The sequence below is a fragment of the Drosophila ficusphila genome, unplaced genomic scaffold, assembly GCF_018152265.1.
Source record: "Drosophila ficusphila isolate 14025-0441.05 unplaced genomic scaffold, ASM1815226v1 contig_791, whole genome shotgun sequence".
NCBI lineage: Eukaryota > Metazoa > Arthropoda > Insecta > Diptera > Drosophilidae > Drosophila > Drosophila ficusphila.
The window spans coordinates 18,619,270-18,640,056 of record NW_025064737.1 but is presented as its reverse complement, the minus strand read 5'-3'; the positions used below and the strand labels follow the sequence as shown (position 1 = coordinate 18,640,056).

The 20,787-nt window shown below is 45.3% G+C and overlaps 5 protein-coding genes across 5 annotated transcripts; 3 read left to right on the top strand and 2 right to left on the bottom strand.

Annotated features, from left to right (window-relative positions):
• Positions 1 to 3,534: 3,534 nt before the first annotated feature.
• LOC108091665 (DNA polymerase epsilon catalytic subunit 1) lies at positions 3,535 to 10,489 on the top strand. The gene is made up of 4 exons (XM_017190979.2): positions 3,535 to 3,662; positions 3,725 to 3,851; positions 3,913 to 10,121; positions 10,182 to 10,489. Exons 1-4 carry the CDS (start codon positions 3,592 to 3,594, stop codon positions 10,483 to 10,485), a joined length of 6,711 nt encoding a protein of 2,236 aa, XP_017046468.1. The 5' UTR covers positions 3,535 to 3,591; the 3' UTR covers positions 10,486 to 10,489.
• Positions 10,490 to 10,533: 44 nt separating this feature from the next.
• Positions 10,534 to 11,326, bottom strand: LOC108091666 (ATP synthase-coupling factor 6, mitochondrial). Its single transcript, XM_017190980.1, has 3 exons — positions 11,240 to 11,326; positions 10,895 to 11,046; positions 10,534 to 10,830 (listed from the first exon to the last, which is right to left on the bottom strand). Exons 2-3 carry the CDS (start codon positions 11,044 to 11,046, stop codon positions 10,662 to 10,664), a joined length of 321 nt encoding a protein of 106 aa, XP_017046469.1. The 5' UTR covers positions 11,240 to 11,326; the 3' UTR covers positions 10,534 to 10,661.
• A 370-nt stretch (positions 11,327 to 11,696) lies between these two features.
• LOC108091685 (protein SEC13 homolog) lies at positions 11,697 to 13,340 on the top strand. Its single transcript, XM_017191007.2, has 2 exons — positions 11,697 to 12,095; positions 12,471 to 13,340. The coding sequence occupies exons 1-2, from the start codon at positions 11,809 to 11,811 to the stop codon at positions 13,249 to 13,251; spliced, it is 1,068 nt and encodes a 355-aa protein (XP_017046496.1). The 5' UTR covers positions 11,697 to 11,808; the 3' UTR covers positions 13,252 to 13,340.
• Positions 13,341 to 13,608: 268 nt separating this feature from the next.
• On the top strand, positions 13,609 to 14,789 carry LOC108091684 (40S ribosomal protein S3). Its single transcript, XM_017191006.1, has 2 exons — positions 13,609 to 13,709; positions 13,964 to 14,789. Exons 1-2 carry the CDS (start codon positions 13,674 to 13,676, stop codon positions 14,666 to 14,668), a joined length of 741 nt encoding a protein of 246 aa, XP_017046495.1. The 5' UTR covers positions 13,609 to 13,673; the 3' UTR covers positions 14,669 to 14,789.
• A 1,944-nt stretch (positions 14,790 to 16,733) lies between these two features.
• Positions 16,734 to 18,433, bottom strand: LOC108091702 (zinc carboxypeptidase). Its single transcript, XM_017191040.1, has one exon. The coding sequence runs from the start codon at positions 18,390 to 18,392 to the stop codon at positions 17,031 to 17,033; it is 1,362 nt and encodes a 453-aa protein (XP_017046529.1). The 5' UTR covers positions 18,393 to 18,433; the 3' UTR covers positions 16,734 to 17,030.
• Between the last annotated feature and the right edge of the window lie 2,354 nt (positions 18,434 to 20,787).

Sequence of the window (20,787 nt, the reverse complement as noted above, 5' to 3'; positions counted from 1 at the left end):
CACAATTTTTAGTTGATTTTGTATGGACATTTTAACATGAACATGAATTGGAGTGATAGAGAGTCAAAAACAAACTGAACGGAGGCGGCAACAGGCGGCAGCGACGCCGACGTCAGCGCAGACGCAGCGTCGACGCCAACGCCGACGCACTGGGAGAACCCCGAAGAGTGCGAGAAAGAGAGCGCCAAGTGCCTGACGCAGCCTGTTTTTTTTTTGTTGCTGCTCTCCCAACTGATAACACCGCAAAATATGGCAAATAATGAAAATCGAGAGTAGTTTCAATTCCATCTGCTGGTCTTATAAATATTATTCACTTTTTTAATTGTCAGCAGAGATCACTGCAAATTGATAAACTGGCGTGGGCGATCTGAACTGTCTCTCTCTCCCTCATACTCCCACTAAAGCGTGCATCATGAGCGCAAAAAAAGAAAATCAGAATTACATATTTTGAGCAGCAAAAACAAAGTGTTGCTGCGACAAAAAAAAAGCAACAAATTAAAAAAATCTGCTTGCTCAGAACTGTGTGTAAATGTGAATGTATAAGTGCGAGAGTGTGGGTGTGTGCGGACGAGCGTTTTTAGCAAGCATTTAAACAGTGTCCAAAAACGCAAAAAATTTACATTTTTATTAAAGGGGAAATTAAAAAGTGTACTATTAGAGACAATTATTATAAAACTTGTAAGAATAATTTGGTAACCCTTAAAAATGAAATTTTTTAGTCTAAAGCCCATATACTACTGAAACGGGTCAAGGAAATAAAAATAATCTACCAATCGAGTCATATATTTTATTTTAATTTTAGATAAAATTCCAGCGCATGCAAAACAAGAGCTTGAGTCAGTGGCGGATCCAGGATTTTGATAAGGGGGGGGTCCAAAATTTTTTAAGGGGGGGTAGAAATTTTTTTTTTTCCCTTGAGATATATGCATAATTACCACGTACAGTGGCTCGAAGCTTATTTCGTGCAAGAACAAAATAAAATTTCAAATCGACATTGCTGCCAAACTAGAAAAGATATCAACAAAATTTAAACGCAGTAATTTAAAGAAACTCTTTATTAACTATTATGACAAAGAAAAAATTTACTAATCTACAAAAACAAAACAACTTTTCAAATAAAAATAAAAAACGAGGCACTTCTGACGTCGAAGCTTATTTCGTGCAAGCACTTTAATGTTCAATAACTTAACTATTTCTTAATTTTTAAACTTTTTTTTAGCTCCTATCCGTTTGTTAAGGGCTTTAAATTAATTTCATAAAGATTTCAACATTTTTGTAGTTGTTTTAACGTGTATTTTAGCCCACTTCTGCAGTAAAAAAATCTTCAGGTCATTTTCGTTGGAAAATCCACTTTTTCGAATCTCCAAGTCCAAAATTTTCAACAATTGTTCAATAAAATTTAAGTCTGGAGACTGTGTTGGCGTATTAATCCAATTGGGACAGTTTTAGATCAAGAAAGGGCTACAAAAAAGGGCCGGGTTGCACCAAACCAAATATTCAACGATCTCGAGGAGCGCTGTTTTGTCCGGAAAACTAAGGAACACCTCAAGCTATCGGTTTCAAAAATTGCTGCGCAGATTGAGATCGAAATTGTCAACAAATTTTACCTAAATACAGTTCGGAACATATTGCACCACCATAACTTTAATGATCAAGTTGCATGAAAAAATATATTCAAAAGTATACAAATATGATGCCTTGGGTCAAGTTCGCCATGGTGTTAGAAATTCGGCCGATTTATTTCTGGAATGACGAAATTTAAGCAGACGAATCAATTTTTAATTATTTTGGGTTGGTTGGAAGACGCTAAGTGAGGAGATGTTCTAATAGGAAGATGGAAACTAAAAAGTTAAAAGCAATGCATTGGCACGGCGGTGACCATGTCATGGTTTGGGCTTATATGGCTGCATCCTAACTAAGTTTTTATTGCCGGTATCATGAATGTTAATATATATTTAACAAATTACAAAGAAAGTTTGGTGAAAAGTGTCAATAACTTGGCTAAATGGAATCGATTTAGATTCAACCAAGAATATGACCCAAAGCCTATTGCTAGAAATGTTTGTTTTGGTTGATCTAAAACTGTCCCAATGGGTTTTGGCGGTGATACCCGTTACCACAGCAACTCCAAAACGATCATTTTCGACTTTGAGGAGAATGAAAGATTATCTGAGAAACACGATGGGTCAAGAGCGTCTCAATGGTCTTGCATCTTTGAACATTCATCATCGCATAACTTCGACTGAAGACGAAATTCTCAGAAAGTTTTTTGAAAAACCTCGGAAATTTAAGAGTGAATAGAACCGTTAGTGGATCATATGTAATATTTTTTCTTGATTTATTATTCGAAAATAAATTAAAATTTTTATAAAACATTCAAAAAATTACGAATTTTTATTAATAACTTGGTGTTTCAACTCCACCAACATGCCCAATAAAAGCATATAATTTGAAAGTATATGATCCCATGGGGGGGGTCCGGACCCGAAAACCCCCCCCCGTGGATCCGCCACTGGCTTGAGTATATTTTCCCACCGTGACCATGACAACCACTGTGTGTTCGAAAGACTCTCTTTCCCGCAAACCAAAAACAAAAAGACGTTTATATGTAGAGAGTGTTTGTCAGAAAGAGAGGGGAGAATCAGTGAGTGTGGTGGTTTTATATTCTGGCAACGCATTTCGCATAAATTACAAATTACACAGCATAAGCATACACAGCAAGTGCAGGGGCGGCAGCAACAACCAGCTGCACCCAGTAAAAGGGCAATAAGATTCGGGACACCGATACCCGATTCAACGTCCGATTTTCCTGGCTAAGGGACCCCAAAAAACCAGCCTTGCATAACGATACACGTGCAACAAAAATATGCCTGATTGTCAACCTCTGCTGCAATTTAATTGTTGCAGCAAGGTAAAAACTAAAAAAAAGGGGTGACAAGTGTAGAAAGAGAAATCGGCGCAAAGAGCGCCTGCGCGCAGTTTTCCACCTCTCTCTTTCGCTCTTTCGCGTCTCATTTTTACAACTCGCGTAGGTGAGCCGGATTTTTATGAATGAATGCACTGGTGTGCGTGAGTGCAACAGCGGTGAACTAGAAAAAATGCGCATTTTAGAAGTTGGGAAAATGCAATGGGCACACATGGCCAGCAGACCAACTCAAGTGGTCAGCAGCTGTCTAAAAAGTGACAACTAATAAAGCATTTAATGTCCATTACATGCAATAATGTTAGTACCCAAAAAGCAATAAAAGAAATTTGACCATTCTTTCTGACAGAGTACTATAGAAAACTTGTAAACTTTATGATAAATAATAAAACTATTTAATTGAATAAACGCCCATAAACCGCAAATATCTGTGGCGCTCACAGTTTTTGTGTAATGATTATTTGGATCATATGGATCATAAACAACTTTTTTCTTTTATTTTCAAAAATCTTGAATTGGCGCCAACTGCAAACACATTCTAGTGTTGCACAACTACTGCATGTTGGTATTTTCCCTAAAGCGTTAGTATATTTTCCAGAGTTTGCAGATTTTTGGCGGCAAAAAGTTATTTACAATCAATTTATTTGTTTTCGCAAAACAGCACGGAAATGTCAGACTTCGGCAAAGGCAAAGTGCTGCAAAATACTGGTAAATTCGTAAGCGAAAACCGTACGGAAGGGTGAGTTTTGAAAGTGCAACGATTTCAAGTTCTACAAAGGGGTTTCCCGATCTTATTTTCAGAGACGACTTCTACAATGAGGCGGGCTATCGTCAATCTCGGGAAAACGACAAAATCGACTCGAAATATGGCTTCGATCGGGTTAAAGACAGTCAGGAGCGAACGGGCTACCTCATCAACATGCATTCGGTGAGTTGGGAACTCTTTAAAATCCTGAAGATCATGACAAATATAAGGTGCTCCTCCGTAGAACGAAGTTTTGGATGAGGACAGGAGACTCATAGCCGCCTTGGATCTCTTTTTCATCCAAATGGATGGTTCCCGCTTCAAATGCACGGTGGCTTACCAACCGTATTTACTCGTCCGTCCGGAGGACAATATGCACTTGGAAGTGGCTCGATTTCTGGGCCGCAAGTATTCCGGTCAGATTTCCAGCCTTGAACACATTACAAAAGAGGATTTGGATCTGCCGAATCATCTGTCAGGATTGCAGCAGCACTACATTAAGCTGTCCTTTCTGAACCAGACAGCCATGACAAAAGTAAGGAGGGAACTCATGTCCGCTGTGAGGAGGAACCAGGAACGCCAGAAATCGAACACCTACTACATGCAAATGCTGGCCACCTCTTTGGCCCAATCCTCAGCAGGTTCCGAGGATGCCACGTTGGCAAAAAGGCAGCAGGATTACATGGATTGCATTGTAGACATCAGGGAGCATGATGTACCCTACCACGTAAGAGTGTCCATTGATCTCCGTATTTTCTGCGGCCAGTGGTACAATATCAGATGCAGAAGTGGCGTAGAGCTGCCCATCATAACCTGTCGACCAGACATCCTGGACAGACCAGAGCCCGTTGTCCTGGCCTTCGATATAGAAACCACCAAGTTGCCTCTGAAATTCCCTGATGCCCAAACAGATCAAGTTATGATGATTTCCTACATGATCGATGGTCAGGGGTATCTTATAACCAATAGGGAGATCATCTCTTCGAATGTGGATGACTTTGAGTACACCCCAAAGCCGGAATTCGAAGGGAACTTTATAGTTTTCAACGAGGAGAACGAAATGCAGTTGCTGCAGCGCTTTTTCGATCACATCATGGAGGTGCGTCCGCATATAATAGTCACGTACAATGGCGATTTCTTCGATTGGCCCTTTGTGGAGACTCGAGCTGCTGTTTACGACTTGGATATGAAGCAGGAGATTGGCTTCTCCAAGTTGCGGGAAGGTAACTACCTGAGTCGACCCTCCATTCACATGGATTGCCTTTGCTGGGTGAAGAGAGATTCCTATTTGCCTGTGGGATCGCAGGGTTTGAAGGCAGTGGCCAAGGCTAAATTGCGCTATGATCCTGTGGAACTGGATCCCGAGGACATGTGCCGCATGGCCGTGGAGCAGCCTCAAGTGCTGGCCAACTATTCGGTCTCAGATGCGGTGGCGACTTACTACCTCTACATGAAGTACGTGCATCCGTTTATCTTCGCCTTGAATACGATAATTCCCATGGAACCTGATGAGATCTTGAGAAAGGGTTCCGGCACGCTCTGCGAAACTCTGCTCATGGTGGAGGCCTACCACGCCCAGATTGTCTATCCCAACAAGCACCAGAGCGAGTTGAACAAGCTCTCTAACGAAGGACATGTTCTGGATTCGGAAACCTACGTTGGTGGTCACGTGGAAGCTTTGGAGTCGGGTGTATTCCGTGCTGATATACCCTGTCGCTTTCGTCTAGATCCTGCAATGGTTAAGCAACTCCAGGATCAGGTGGATGCCGTTCTGCGCCACGCCATCGAAGTGGAGGAGGGAATTCCCATGGAGAAGGTTTTGAATCTGGATGAAGTGCGCCAGGAGATTGTGCAGGGATTGCAGGGCCTGCACGATATACCCAATCGCTTGGAGCAGCCTGTCATCTATCACTTGGATGTGGGTGCCATGTACCCCAACATCATCTTGACCAATCGCCTACAGCCTTCGGCAATGGTTAGTGATTTGGATTGTGCTGCTTGTGATTTTAATAAGCCAGGAGTTCGCTGCAAACGCTCAATGGATTGGTTGTGGCGCGGTGAAATGCTGCCGGCTTCGAGGAACGAGTTCCAGCGCATCCAGCAGCAACTGGAGACGGAGAAGTTTCCACCTCTCTTTCCAGGCGGACCACAACGAGCCTTTCACGAGCTCTCCAAAGAAGATCAGGCGGCGTACGAGAAGAAACGACTTACGGATTATTGCCGAAAGGCCTACAAGAAAACGAAGCTGACCAAACTGGAGACCCGCACCTCGACCATTTGCCAAAAGGAGAACAGCTTCTATGTGGACACTGTGCGAGCTTTCCGAGATCGTCGTTACGAGTACAAGGGACTCACCAAAGTGGCCAAGGCATCGGTGAATGCGGCAGTGGCTTCCGGCGATGCAGCCGAGATTAAAGCAGCAAAGGGCAGGGAAGTGCTCTACGATTCGCTGCAGTTGGCACACAAGTGCATCCTGAACTCCTTCTACGGTTATGTGATGCGAAGAGGAGCCCGCTGGCATTCCATGCCCATGGCGGGTATTGTGTGTCTAACTGGCTCGAATATCATCACCAAAGCCAGGGAAATCATCGAGAGAGTGGGTCGTCCTCTGGAGCTGGACACTGATGGTATTTGGTGCATATTGCCTGGTTCCTTCCCCCAGGAATTTACCATCCACACGAGCCATGAGAAGAAGAAGAAGATCAACATATCCTATCCGAATGCAGTGCTGAATACCATGGTTAAAGATCACTTTACCAACGATCAGTATCACGAACTTAGAAAGGATAAAGAGGACAACCTTCCCAAGTACGATATCCGCGATGAGAACTCCATTTTCTTTGAGGTGGATGGACCCTACTTGGCCATGGTTTTGCCCGCTGCCAAAGAAGAGGGCAAGAAACTGAAGAAAAGATATGCCGTCTTCAATTTCGATGGCTCACTGGCTGAACTCAAAGGATTCGAGGTGAAGCGACGTGGTGAACTGCAGCTAATCAAGAACTTCCAGAGTTCCGTCTTTGAAGCTTTCCTCGCAGGTAGCACTTTGGAGGAGTGCTATGCATCTGTGGCCAAGGTGGCGGACTATTGGCTGGATGTGCTGTACAGCAGGGGATCCAATCTTCCCGATTCTGAACTTTTCGAACTGATTTCGGAGAACAAGAGTATGTCCAAGAAGTTGGAGGAGTATGGAGCCCAAAAGAGTACTTCTATATCAACTGCAAAACGATTGGCCGAGTTTCTGGGCGAGCAGATGGTCAAGGATGCGGGTCTGGCTTGCAAGTACATCATCTCCAAGAAACCTGAAGGAGCACCGGTCACCGAGAGAGCCATTCCCTTGGCCATTTTCCAATCCGAACCAAGTGTAAGGCGTCATCATTTGCGCCGCTGGCTGAAGGATAATACAATGGGAGATGCAGACATTCGGGATGTGCTCGATTGGAACTACTATATAGAGCGATTGGGAGGCACTATCCAAAAGATTATCACCATTCCCGCAGCTTTGCAAGGCTTGGCAAATCCTGTGCCCAGAGTTCAGCATCCCGACTGGTTGCACAAGAAAATGCTGGAGAAGAACGATGTTCTAAAGCAGCGTCGCATAAACGAGATGTTCACCAGCAGACCCAAACCAAAACCCCTGGTTACCGAAGAGGATAAACTGGCGGACATGGAGGATTTGGCTGGCAGGGATGGCGGAGAGGATGCTGCTGGACGTCCCATTGTCACCAAACGAAAACGTGTTCAGCTGGAGGAGAACGATGCGGAGGAGGCGCAACCACAGGCGACCACTTGGCGACAGGCTCTGGGTGCACCGCCACCGATTGGAGATACCAGGAAGACCATCGTGGAGTGGGTTAAGTTCCAGAAGAAGAAATGGAAGTGGCAGCAGGAGCGACGGCAGCGGAGTCGCCAAGCCAGCAAGCGAACCCGTGGCGAGGATGCTCCAGTGGTTAGGGCTACAGGATCTACAGCAACCTTGGGTGGCTTCCTGCGAAGAGCACAGCGCACGTTGTTGGATCAACCCTGGCAGATTCTGCAACTGGTGCCCATCGATGATCTGGGACACTTTACTGTTTGGGCGCTGATCGGCGAAGAGCTGCACAGGATTAAGTTGACAGTGCCGAGGATTTTCTATGTGAATCAGCGGAGTGCAGCTCCACCGGAGGAGGGTCAACTGTGGCGCAAGGTTAACAGGGTCTTGCCGCGATCCCGACCGGTTTTCAATCTCTACAGATACAGTGTTCCCGAGCAGCTTTTCCGTGACAACTCCCTGGGAATGTTGGCTGATTTGGCCACGCCCGACATAGAAGGTATTTACGAGACTCAGATGACGCTGGAGTTTCGAGCTCTCATGGATATGGGTTGCATCTGCGGTGTCCAGCGAGAGGAGGCACAGCGCTTGGCCCAATTGGCCACCAAGGATCTGGAGACCTTCAGCATCGAGCAGCTGGAACAGCGACCACAGACACAAGTCAAATATCTGGCGAGTGCCAACAATCGATTGCGCAAGATCTACTTGTACCAGCACAACACACCGACGGCGAAGAAGGAGATCTGGTCACTGATCCTGATGCCCAGCAAGAAGGCCTACATCTTCGCCTTGGACACCGTGCGCGCGAATCAAATGCCCAATATGCGACAGCTTTACACCGCCGAGCGTTTGGCCTTGCTCAAGAATCTGACTGTCGAAGAGCAGAACAAGATTCCCCTGGAGGATTACACCTTTGAGGTTATAATAGAAGTGGATGTGAAGCAGATCTACCGACACATCCAGCGGGCGTTGACCACCTACAAGCAGGAGCACCAGGGACCCACGATTCTCTGTCTGCAAACAGCGCTGGAGGCACGAAAACTCAGCCTGGCGATGCCCATCCTGCTGGAGTTCCCGCAGGCGCAGATCCACATCTCCGATGATGCCAGCCTGCTGTCCGGCTTGGATTGGCAGCGACAGGGTTCCCGTGCAGTGATCCGTCACTTCCTCAACCTGAACAATGTGCTGGACTTGATGCTGGACCAGTGTCGCTACTTCCATGTGCCCATTGGCAACATGCCGCCGGACACGGTGCTGTTTGGAGCGGATCTGTTCTTTGCCAGGTTGCTGCAGCGGCACAACTTTGTGCTGTGGTGGTCGGCGAGCACCCGGCCGGATTTGGGTGGCCGCGAGGCGGATGATAGTCGCCTGCTGGCGGAATTCGAGGAGAGCATCAGTGTGGTGCAGAACAAGGCGGGTTTCTATCCGGATGTTTGCGTGGAACTCGCTCTGGACAGCCTGGCGGTGAGTGCTCTGCTGCAATCGACGAGGATTCAGGAGATGGAGGGTGCTTCGTCTGCCATCACCTTCGATGTGATGCCGCAGGTTTCGCTGGAGGAGATGATTGGCACCGTTCCGGCGGCCACATTGCCGAGCTACGATGAAACGGCCCTCTGCTCGGCTGCCTTCCGCGTGATGCGCTCCATGGTGAATGGCTGGTTGCGCGAGGTGTCCATCAACAGGAACATCTTCTCCGACTTCCAGATCGTTCACTTTTATCGCTGGGTGCGTTCCAGCAACGCCTTACTGTATGATCCTGCTTTGAGAAGATCCCTCAACAATCTCATGAGGAAAATGTTTCTGAGAATCATAGCAGAGTTCAAGAGACTGGGTGCCACCATAGTCTACGCGGACTTTAACAGGATCATCCTTAGTTCCGGCAAGAAATCCGTTTCGGATGCCCTCGGTTATGTGGACTACATCGTGCAGAGCTTGCGGAACAAGGAGATGTTCCACTCTATTCAACTGAGCTTCGAGCAGTGCTGGAACTTTATGCTTTGGATGGATCAGGCCAACTTCTCTGGCATCAGAGGCAAGCTGCCCAAGGGAATCGATGAGACGGTGTCCTCCATAGTTTCCACAACCATGCGTCGGGATCCGGAACAAAACGAAGACGAGGAGGAGGACGAAGAAGAGGATGCGGAAAATCGAGATCCCGTTGAAAGTAACGAGACCGAGCAGGATCAGGAGGATGAGCTGTCCCTGGAGCTCAACTGGACCATTGGCGAGCACCTGCCCGATGAAAACGAGTGCAGGGAGAAGTTTGAATCCCTTTTAACTCTGTTTATGCAATCTCTCGCCGAAAGGAAGACCACAGATCAAGCCATTCGTGATATCTCGCATTGCGCTTTCGATTTTATCCTCAAGCTGCACAAGAATTATGGCAAGGGTAAACCCAGTCCGGCACTTGAGCTCATCCGTACCCTGATCAAAGCTTTAAGTGTGGACAAAACTCTTGCGGAGCAGATTAACGAGCTGCGAAGGAATATGCTGCGTTTGGTGGGGATCGGTGAGTTCTCGGACATGGCCGAGTGGGAGGATCCCTGCGACAGTCACATCATCAACGAGGTCATCTGCAAGGCCTGCAATCACTGCAGGGATCTGGATCTCTGCAAGGACAAGCACCGCGCCATGAAGGATGGAGTGTGAGTATACAAAAATTTAGATCTCGTTTACAAATTACTTCATTTTGTTATAATTTTCAGACCCGTTTGGCTTTGTGCCCAGTGCTATGTGGCTTATGACAACGAGGAGATTGAGATGCGGATGCTGGATGCTTTGCAGCGCAAAATGATGTCCTATGTTCTGCAGGATCTGCGCTGCTCACGATGCAGCGAAATCAAGCGCGAAAATCTGGCCGAGTTTTGCACCTGCGCAGGCGGCTTTGTGCCGCTAATTAGCGGCAAGGATATTCAAATTCTCCTGAGCACATTTAGCAAGGTGGCTACGAATCACAAGATGCAGTTGCTACAGCAGACGGTTCATCAAGCACTAAACACACCGCGGTGAGGAGATGTTGTAAGACAACAAAGCCTCTGCTTATTATATTAAAATAAATTATTGTTTTCCCGATTTTATTGGATGTTGTTGTTGTTGACGTAGCGCCCGAGGATTTGGTGGCTCACAGACGAAATCAGCAGCATAACTTAAAGCAATTAGACTATCTCATAGGCGAGGTGCGATCTTTACTGGGCAGCCTGGGTGATGGGGTCCACCTTGACCTCGGGGAACTGGAATTCGGGGAACTTCAGCATGTCGGTCTTGCCATCGCTGCCGTATTGCTTGGCAACACGGTCCAATTCGGTCTTCAGCTCGCGCTCAATTTCGGGGTTCGAGTCCACCAGCTTGCCGCCACTGGATATCAAAATAATAATTATTAATTTAAAGGTAAAACGAATATTGAGTATCCAAAACATACGCGCTCTTCTGCTTGTACTCGCGAACTTTGTCAAGAAACAGCTGCTGGATGGGATCGGAGGCCTTGTTCAAAGCGGGGGCCACAATTCCGAAGTTACGGCGGGCCTCGGTGCGCAGGACACGCATGCCACTCAGCAGGGATTGCGACAACATCTAGAAATTATAGAATTGTGTTAAAATAGCATATTTTGGCATCTTCATATGTAACCTTAAAAAGGTTATGTAATGCAAGTTGTTTTTTCGCGGTTTTCTGGAGAGATATGGTATTGATTTTAAATGTTAGCCCCACTATGTCTCAGCCAATACTCTTAAAAATAAATTATTGTATTTTAACTGTTATTTTCACCTTGTTTTTCTTGGCAAATGCAAACTTTCGTGCGGAAAAGTCTCAATTGTCGGTTCACAATGACAGTTGGGGTTAGCGATGGGCTCGTGACCGATATTTGCAACATTGCACGGACAGCAGAGATCAAAAATAAATGTTTCTTGTCTAATATAAAAAAACATGCTAAAAATATTATCTTATAATTTTTAATGTTCAGGATAATAAGATCAGTCGATTATATATATAGCTTTAATTGTATATTATATTTGAGCAGTTGGTAAATACATTTTACCATTATGAATGTTTGTTGGCAATAACAATACATATTTAAAGAAATATCTTGTAAAGTTAATTATGTATATATAAGATCAGTCGATTTTATATATAGTCTCTAAAATATATTAAAATTTAAAAATATCACGATTCCCACTCATCTCCAGCTGAATAGGAGCAGTTGGTAAATAATACCATACCTAAGTGCTAAGCTCTGGTCACACTGCTCATCCAGGTTCCACGTCAAGCGCCGGAAAAAAACACGACTTGCATTTAATAAATTTATCTGGCGACCGAACGAAAGGATTTCGAGCAAGATGGTGAGCCTGCTGCAGGAAATCGACACCGAGCACGAGGACATGGTCCACCACGCCGCGCTGGACTTCTACGGCCTGCTCCTAGCCACCTGCTCATCGGACGGTAGCGTCCGCATCTTTCACTCGCGCAAGAACAACAAGGCACTTGCGGAGTTGAAAGGACACCAAGGACCCGTGTGGCAGGTTGCATGGGCCCACCCAAAGTTTGGAAACATCCTGGCTTCGTGCTCCTACGACCGCAAGGTGATTGTCTGGAAATCCACAACGCCCCGGGACTGGACTAAGCTGTAAGTAATCGCACACACAAGCACGGGCGCACCGACACTCATGCAGATAAACAAGGCGGTGGTGATTGAAATAACGAATAAAAAATGCCCATTAAATATAAAAAATTCTGTACAAGTAAAAGTATTTAAAAGAGATTTGTATTTTAAAAATGCAAAGCAGAAGATTTATAAAGATATACTCTATATATATGTTTATACACGATATGCTATCCATAACAAATACCCAAAAGAGCAACTCTTTAAGAACTGGGTACCAAAACACATACACCCGCACTTGCTTGTATAAACGAAGAAACTATGTCATACATATGTTTGGACCGTTGTTATCATCTAATGTCTGCCACATCTCTAACCTTTCCGCTTGCCACATTTCAGGTACGAATACAGCAACCACGACTCGTCGGTGAACTCGGTGGATTTCGCCCCATCGGAATACGGATTGGTGTTGGCCTGCGCCAGTTCGGATGGGTCCATTTCGGTGCTGACCTGCAACACGGAGTACGGCGTTTGGGATGCCAAGAAGATACCGAATGCCCACACCATCGGAGTGAACGCTATATCCTGGTGTCCGGCCCAAGCTCCGGATCCGGCCTTTGACCAGCGGGTTACTTCGCGTTCAACGGCCATCAAGCGTCTGGTGAGCGGAGGATGTGACAATCTGGTTAAGGTCTGGCGCGAGGACAACGACCGCTGGGTGGAGGAGCACCGCTTGGAGGCGCACTCCGATTGGGTGCGCGATGTGGCCTGGGCGCCGTCGATCGGCCTGCCACGATCGCAGATTGCCACAGCTTCGCAGGATCGGCATGTTATCGTGTGGAGCAGCAACTCCGATTTGACTCAGTGGACCCCGAGTGTTCTGCACACATTCGACGATGCCGTGTGGAGTATCTCGTGGTCGACCACCGGTAACATTCTGGCTGTCACTGGCGGGGATAACAATGTCACGCTGTGGAAGGAGAACACCGAGGGCCAGTGGATTCGCATCAACTACGAGTCGGGCACCGCCATCCAGTCCAAGCAGCCGCACCATCCCCATTCCCACTCTCAACAGCAACAGGCGCCGCAGCAGCATCAGCAACAGGGGCCCTCGCATCCTGGTCCATCCTCGGACTCGGAGCACAGCTCTAACCTGTCCAACTCGCAGCTCTCAAACTGAGCAATCCCTGAAAAATCGTGCTGAGTCGTGGTCAAAATGTTATCTTACAATTATTAATACAAAATACAATTTAGTGTTCCCCATCTAAACTGTGTTTTGTTTGTTTTTAAAGTGTGTCACAATTCTGAAACAAACTGCGTTTAAAACTATTCTTTTATGTTATGTTATGTTAAATTTTTTTCTAGAAAAATGAAAACAAAAATATGCTTCTAAATTCAAAATAAATAATTCAATTTAGGGCTATGGTTCTTATTGGTTTGTGAACGGGATAATCTTTAGCAAAGCTCTCTACCACATGACTAGTTTATATGTCGGTATGTTTTTTTGTTTTGTAGTATATTTTGTGGGTATTTTCTAGCACCCCCCGCCGGTCACACCTTCTCTTTCTTTTCTGCTCACCACGTTTCCGATTCGACGTCAAAATGAATGCGACCCTTCCGATTTCCAAGAAACGCAAGGTAAATGGAGTTAAATCAGCCAGGATAACGATCAGGATACTGTGCTGTGTGCGCCCGCAAGCGGTTGTCTCGAAGTTGTGTTAAAAACCCGGCCGGAAAGTGCAAAAACCCTGTGGTTCGGAGCTAACCTCAAAGCGGATGGGCGTCCCAAAAATTTTGGAGCTCGATGGCGCGTGGTGAAGAACAACAACAAATGCAGGCGTTGTATAGTATTGGATCGGTGCTAATAATGGTTTCCTCTTGTTTCCATCCAGTTCGTTTCCGATGGTATCTTCAAGGCTGAGTTGAACGAGTTCCTGACTCGCGAGTTGGCCGAGGATGGTTACTCCGGTGTGGAGGTCCGTGTGACTCCCTCTCGTACCGAGATCATCATCATGGCCACCAAGACCCAGCAAGTTCTGGGAGAGAAGGGCCGTCGCATCCGAGAGCTCACCGCCATGGTGCAGAAGCGTTTCAACTTCGAAACCGGTCGCATTGAACTGTACGCCGAGAAGGTGGCCACTCGTGGTCTGTGCGCCATCGCTCAGGCTGAATCGCTGAGGTACAAGCTCACTGGAGGATTGGCCGTCCGTCGTGCCTGCTACGGTGTGCTCCGTTACATTATGGAGTCTGGAGCCAAGGGCTGCGAGGTCGTCGTCTCCGGCAAACTGCGTGGTCAGCGTGCCAAGTCCATGAAGTTCGTCGATGGTCTGATGATCCACTCTGGAGATCCATGCAACGACTACGTCGAGACTGCCACTCGTCATGTGCTCCTCCGCCAGGGAGTGCTCGGCATCAAGGTCAAGGTCATGCTGCCCTACGACCCCAAGAACAAGATTGGCCCCAAGAAGCCGCTGCCCGACAACGTGTCCGTCGTGGAGCCCAAGGAGGAGAAGATCTACGAGACCCCCGAGACGGAGTACAAGATCCCGCCACCCAGCAAGCCCCTGGACGATCTGTCCGAGGCGAAAGTTTTGTAAACCTAGTTTTACTGTTCATCCAATGAGCGACTAGCTTAAAGAGTTGCCCTCAAATACAACAAATTGACAGAAACAAAACAAAAACACACATAATTCAATAAACACAACCAATAAGTAATAACCCGGAGAAGCATCCAGTGCGGACCTAATTTGTGCAGTGCAGTGTAGAGTGCGAGGGTTGGCCCTAAAGTTTTCAAAGTCCGTTTTCCGAAATTGTTTGCCGCTTACATTTAATGGGTGCATTGTTTAGGCAACTATTCTAAAGTTTTAAAGTTTATTTAAACTGCAGGTATCTGCGTAAAAGTTTTATTATTTTTTTTAACGCAAGCAGTTTTAAATCAAGATAATTTGTGTCGAATTCATTTGAATAGAAAATATTTGTTTATTTTTTGAGACATTTTTCATTTGCTTAGTTTTTGCATTAGCTAGAATTTTAAAAACGGATAATTTTTAGTTGTAGCTTACTTATTTTATGTTGCAACTGCAAGGGCATTTAAACTTCGGCTTACCGATCTTGGCTTCCTTTCTTGTTTCGTTTCGCCTTGGCGCATTTTATTTCCATTTCTTGTGAAGCGGAAATCAGCGATTAAAACGGCTCACAGTTTGTCCAGTTGGCTGCTGATTTATGAGGCTGTCCTTCGGGCAACATGAGTGTCCGGTGTGTGTCTGCGCGTTTCTGGGACCTCTGATAACCCGCTCCTCTTATTTATCATGTTGATATGTTTATTTCCCAGCTGGCACAGTGACACGGCCCCGGGCAATTGCAGCGTGAAAATCAACAATCGTTCAATTTATCAACATTTGCGAGATTATAACAGCGCGCGGGAGAAAGAGGTTTTGTATTTATTTATTTTTTTTTGCTTTGCCAAGAGTTCGTGCCCGTTTGGAACGGGCTGAAATCGCAGCTGCAGCACACGATCCTCGATCCCGATGACAAATGGCCACATGCAACACTCCTCCTCGTCCAGATGGAGGTGGAGCAAATTTAGGAGGAGGAACAGGCGGCTTGTCTCGGCGGCATCACGCATCAAGTTGCGATTTGCGCCATAAATCTAAATTAGCTGGCTCTCGTAGGAGAGTCGCCGCGGTTCCTGGTTGGTTGCACTATGGCCAAGGCTCCTCCACTTGCCCCAATCAATTAGGTGCACATAAAAGCAGTCGAAACAAATTTCCAGGCCATCTGCTGCGACTGTGAGAAATTTTTACTTGGCTGCAATTGTTCTGGCCATTGTTGTTGCGATCTTGTTGTTGCGGTTCATTTCAACGCTGGCATAAATCATAAAGAACCTTTTAAACACGACTTTGAACGTATGATTTCAACACAATTTGTAAATAAATTAGATCGTGATTATGGCAACATCAATATCGCCAGCAACATCAACATCAGCAGCGGCAGCAATAGCAACAGCAACAGCAATAGGCATCCCCGCAGCAGCAACATTATTAACCGGCCAATGTCTGGCATGTGTGGCTGCCATAGCTCTCCTACTAACTATATATTATAATGGTACCGAAACAACAAAGCGAAACCAAAACAAAAACTCAACAATTGCCGTCAACAAGTCTGCGATGTCGGCGGCAATGTGTTGCTGGTGTTGCTAGTCCATGTTGCTGTTGTGCGCCAGAGTGCAACATGCATATTGTCTGTCGAGGCTGCGCAGGTTCATAACTCGCTTGTCAGCTGCCAGGCTGAGTTCTGACAAAGCCAGGAAAAATCTGGTAGGACACTAGCCTTATACACTTTAGATTCTACTTTTAAGGAGCCCTAACGCTTATTCGGTTTGATGTAAACATTTGAACATATTCCACAGAATACTTTACTTTTAATTTAGGAATTCAAAATATGTTCAGGATTGAAAGGAAAATACTTTTCTTATTCTTGAATTTTGAATTCATAAAAACTGTTTTAATAGAAATAATATCCTGTGCTCTGCAAGGGTATAAAAAGATTTTAGATAAAATTATATGAATATTTCCTATCTTGTCCACTTCCTGGCATTTCAGATTAAATCCCATAGCCAATAGACCCCATTTCCCATAGCAAGTGTACAATAACAATGCATCGTAACTGTAATAGTTGCAACTATTTTTGTTAGGTTGTTCGAGCCTGACTATATTTGCTTTGATTTACCAACATTATTATGAGGTTTTGTGTCATGATTTTGCCATCATTATTTAGCATTAAGAAACGATGGCGCGTAATGTGTTTTTCATGTGAACTGCCAGGCCAGACGACATTTATCATCATCATCGTCCCCATCAGATGTTGGCTCCGCTTGGATTTGGATTTGGATTTTGTTTAGCAGTTGCAATTGCCGTTTGCGGCTTGCAGTTCGGAGCCAAGAAGCTGAGGATCCAGTGATCACTGGTAATAGCCACGTTTGCCGGCCTCCTGCACGATTGTTTGCAGCGAGGCAAAGGCTTCGATGGCCGTGGGTTCGATCTCCTTGGCGGACAAAATAAACAGATCCTCGCTGTCCGCCGGTCCACGTAGCTCGTAAGAGAAGGTGATCGGTATCTTCAGGTGACCATGAGCCCAATCCTTTGATCCACCAGCCGAGGGATAGATTGTTTCGTAAATGCTGCCACTCTTGTAGATTCTACCGCTCACATCCTTGATCCGCTGAGCTGCCAGTTGGCCAATCTCCTTCAGATCCTGGTAGTTTTCCACGCGCTCTGCACTGTGTCCATAGGGAAACATTATCATCTGCGAGTAGCTATGCAGAGCTATGAAGGTGCGTATGCGATCGGTTTGAACGTGTTGTTCGAGGAACTGAACAATCCTTTGGGTTTCCAGCTCACTGCCAGCCGATGGTCCAGAGTAATCATAGCGACAGGGATCTCCACTTGCTCCTGTTACGTTCCAGTGGAAGGGGAAGTTCCGATTGAGATCCACTCCACGGCAGATTCCGAAAAGAGCACGGTTCTTACGCCACATGCGATCTCCTTGGAAAGTATAGCGATAGCCATCGGGATTCACTGTGGGAAAAATGTACCAATTTTGGGATCGAGCCAAATCCTGGATGGCAGGATCCTCAGAGTTTAGCAGTTGGTCGATGATGTAAGTGGCTGTAGCTGGAGCAATCCACTCACGAGCATGTATGCCACTTTCCACAAAGACACTCGGTAGATTCTCCTTGCCAAAAGCAATCTTCACACCTTTGATGGGCAATCCCTGAGTGCTGGAACCCAAATCCACCAGGCTAACCACATCAGGTCTCTTTTTGGCCAAGTTCTCCAGCCAGGCGTAGATGTTCTCCAGTGGATGATAGCGTATCCAGTCGAATTGTTCGGGTGCAGTTCCCTCGGGAGCCACCTCGCGATAATTGGCATCGATCAGAGCCTGAAAATTGTGGTTCAGCACCCTGTGGGTCACATTGTAGCTGTGCACCAGGTCATCGAAGTCAGCCACCTTGGCAGCAGTAACCATAATGGTAAGTTTTTGACCTGGCTTGCGGGCGTGTCCCATAAAGGAGCACGAATCGCTGGCCTGTTCCAAGGCTTGGAAAATCCGAACATGCTCTTCGCTGGCCAATTCCACTTGGTAGATGCGAGTGTGGTCGTAACGGGCTTGAACTGGAGCAGCAACTGGCTTGATCTCCTCATCCAAGGCACATTGATCAGCTTTGGTGCAGAAACTAGCTGCCTTGGACTGCTGGATGATACCCAATGTAATCAGGAGGAGCAGCAGAAAAATCGGCTTTGGAATCCATAGAGGTAACATCTTTAATCCTCGACTGTCGAAATCTATTTAAAATTTTTCCATTTCGCTTTGTCTATTACACAGACACAAAAAGAAATGGTGATAAGGAAAGGTAAAAAGTTGGCTAAATCGACTAACTGACACCTTGGATTCTATTTTTGTTTTATAAACAAAGTGAGCTAAACATAAATTAAGTTATTAATTAAAACTTCACATTATCAGTATTACTACATTCTTTAATAAAAATGTTTTATTTCTTTTTTTTAATATAAATTCTTCATAACGTTTAAAATATTAAATATATTTTATGTATTCTTTCAAGCTTTGAAAAATTCTGTATAAAAAAAGAAGGTAATAAATGGAGATTAGTTTTATAAACTCTTCAATTAAATCTCTTCAAAGGGTATCGACTAAATCTACACATTGAAATCGATGCTGTGACATCGACAGCGAATTCTCCCATGTATGATAAGCTTCACACGCCCAAGCTTCTCCAACCGAGCTTTCATTTCTCAATTCATCTCCGTTCTGAGCCGATCTACCTGATCTGGCCGATCTGGCCGATCTCCCGATCCCCTGCTCCGCGCCGGCGGGCAATCGGAGTCAACGATTTATGAGCACCTTTCATAACACTTCATTAGTTACATTTTTGGTAGAATTTATAGCGCAATTGCAATAGGAAAACGTTTAACGAGCTTGTTCTCGAGCGGGGAGACCGCGGAGCGGACCAAATTTGGTCGGCCAATTGCCTCGATGGCAACAAGTGGATGGCGCAACATGAGTCCAAGTCCAGTGCCGTTTGCAATGTTGCCGCGTTGCCGCGTTGCCATGTTACCATGTCGCCGAGTTGCGTCTTCGTTTCAAGTTGGCTTGCCAGCACAGGAACCAATTAAACTCAACGTGCTCAGATATTTGGCGCTGCTAATGGAGCTTAAATGGTAATGTGGTCCAAGGCTTTACCGCGGAGATCTTCTCCATTGGCTTTATTGATATATTTCTAGACCAAGAATTTGGGGCTTCGTTGCGAAAATTTTCGGAACGCTTAGGAATTTTAAGCATTATTAAAATCACTGCCAAAGGTTGTCGAAGCACATAATTTTAATAATATTTATATACCATTGTAAATATTTCCGTTAAGTTTGCATGCTCCGTAGTCAATGTTCTTATTAACTAGTTGTATAATTTGTAAATGAATCTTATTGTTTTCTCACTCAATTTACAACTCTATAACGTGGTGTTATGCAACTGGCATTGCCACTGCTACTCCACCATCGCAATCCATCCATCCATTCCGTTCATAAAATTCATTTCTCTTAATTGACTTAACGTGACTTGGACTTGAGAAAAACCAATTACAAAGCCACATTAATATCTGGCAACAATTTGCTGCCTTTTGAGCAACACAATTTTGTGCCTGGCATGCAACCGAAAATTTTAATTAAGAAAATGATTTCAGGATTGGGGGTGGTTGGGGCAGCAGGTTGTTGTTATTTTTTTATTTTTTTGCAGCGTGGGCGGCTTATGCACAACATAATCTTATCAAACATTTTGGCAATTAATTCGACAGAATGACAGCGGGGTTATTGGGGGAGTGGGGAAAATTAGAGCCGCAATACAGAAGCTGCCGAATGGCCTGTTGACCATAAATGCATTTTAATTTCTTAATTTACCACAAACTATAAATCATGGCCTTAGGTGTTTTTGGCCATATAATGTAAGCCACCTTGCAGTGGCATTCGCATTCGCACCATTTTCCACCATTTCGCAGTCGCTATGGAAATGCCTTCCATCTTTTTCCGCTGATTTTGTACACTACACCGAAAAGAGTTAACTGTAAATAGGTTTTTAACAAGATGCCCGTTCGGACTTAAAAAGAAAATTCGAAGAAAATTTTTTTATAAAATTCCTGTGTATTTTTTATGATTTTTTTTTCGTGGGGCTCATGGCATAAAAATTTATTACTTTTGGTTGCTAACAAATTCCTGTACTTCTGAAGAGTTGTTAAGATTTTTATGTTATCAAAAGAGGTCGCTGTTTTTCAAGACTCAGTTCTAGTTAAAGTTTAAGGCTCGGTTATTAATTGAGTTTGCCATTGGGGAATACTTTATTTTGCGCAGTGTCTCTTTCATGGTAGCTGGGGTGTTGTAAAAATACCAAAAATACCTGGCAGCCGTGTTGGTCACGTCGTGGCCGCCTGTCTGGACCAGCGGCTTCATTAGGTGATGCTTGTACATATTAATTAAAATGTGTATCCCGCCGATACACTCGTATAAGTGCACGGGCGAGTGCCGTAGATGGTGGGGCACTAAATCATCTCCCCTGGCAATGCAACGCGACTATTTGCACTGCTTTCGCATATGGAAATCGTTGCAACACGCCGAGTTTTCCAACTGTCCGCTATGTTTGCGTTAATTGG

Coding starts and splice junctions, on each gene's coding strand:
- LOC108091665 (XM_017190979.2), top strand. CDS start 3,592: ATGTCAGACTTCGGCAAAGGCAAAGTGCTGCAAAATACTGGTAAATTC. Junction 3,852..3,912: donor ACCTCATCAACATGCATTCG/GTGAGTTGGGAA, acceptor GCTCCTCCGTAG/AACGAAGTTTTGGATGAGGA. Junction 10,122..10,181: donor CGCGCCATGAAGGATGGAGT/GTGAGTATACAA, acceptor TATAATTTTCAG/ACCCGTTTGGCTTTGTGCCC.
- LOC108091666 (XM_017190980.1), bottom strand. CDS start 11,046: ATGTTGTCGCAATCCCTGCTGAGTGGCATGCGTGTCCTGCGCACCGAG. Junction 10,831..10,894: donor GAGTACAAGCAGAAGAGCGC/GTATGTTTTGGA, acceptor TTTGATATCCAG/TGGCGGCAAGCTGGTGGACT.
- LOC108091685 (XM_017191007.2), top strand. CDS start 11,809: ATGGTGAGCCTGCTGCAGGAAATCGACACCGAGCACGAGGACATGGTC. Junction 12,096..12,470: donor CCCCGGGACTGGACTAAGCT/GTAAGTAATCGC, acceptor GCCACATTTCAG/GTACGAATACAGCAACCACG.
- LOC108091684 (XM_017191006.1), top strand. CDS start 13,674: ATGAATGCGACCCTTCCGATTTCCAAGAAACGCAAG. Junction 13,710..13,963: donor CGATTTCCAAGAAACGCAAG/GTAAATGGAGTT, acceptor GTTTCCATCCAG/TTCGTTTCCGATGGTATCTT.
- LOC108091702 (XM_017191040.1), bottom strand. CDS start 18,392: ATGTTACCTCTATGGATTCCAAAGCCGATTTTTCTGCTGCTCCTCCTG.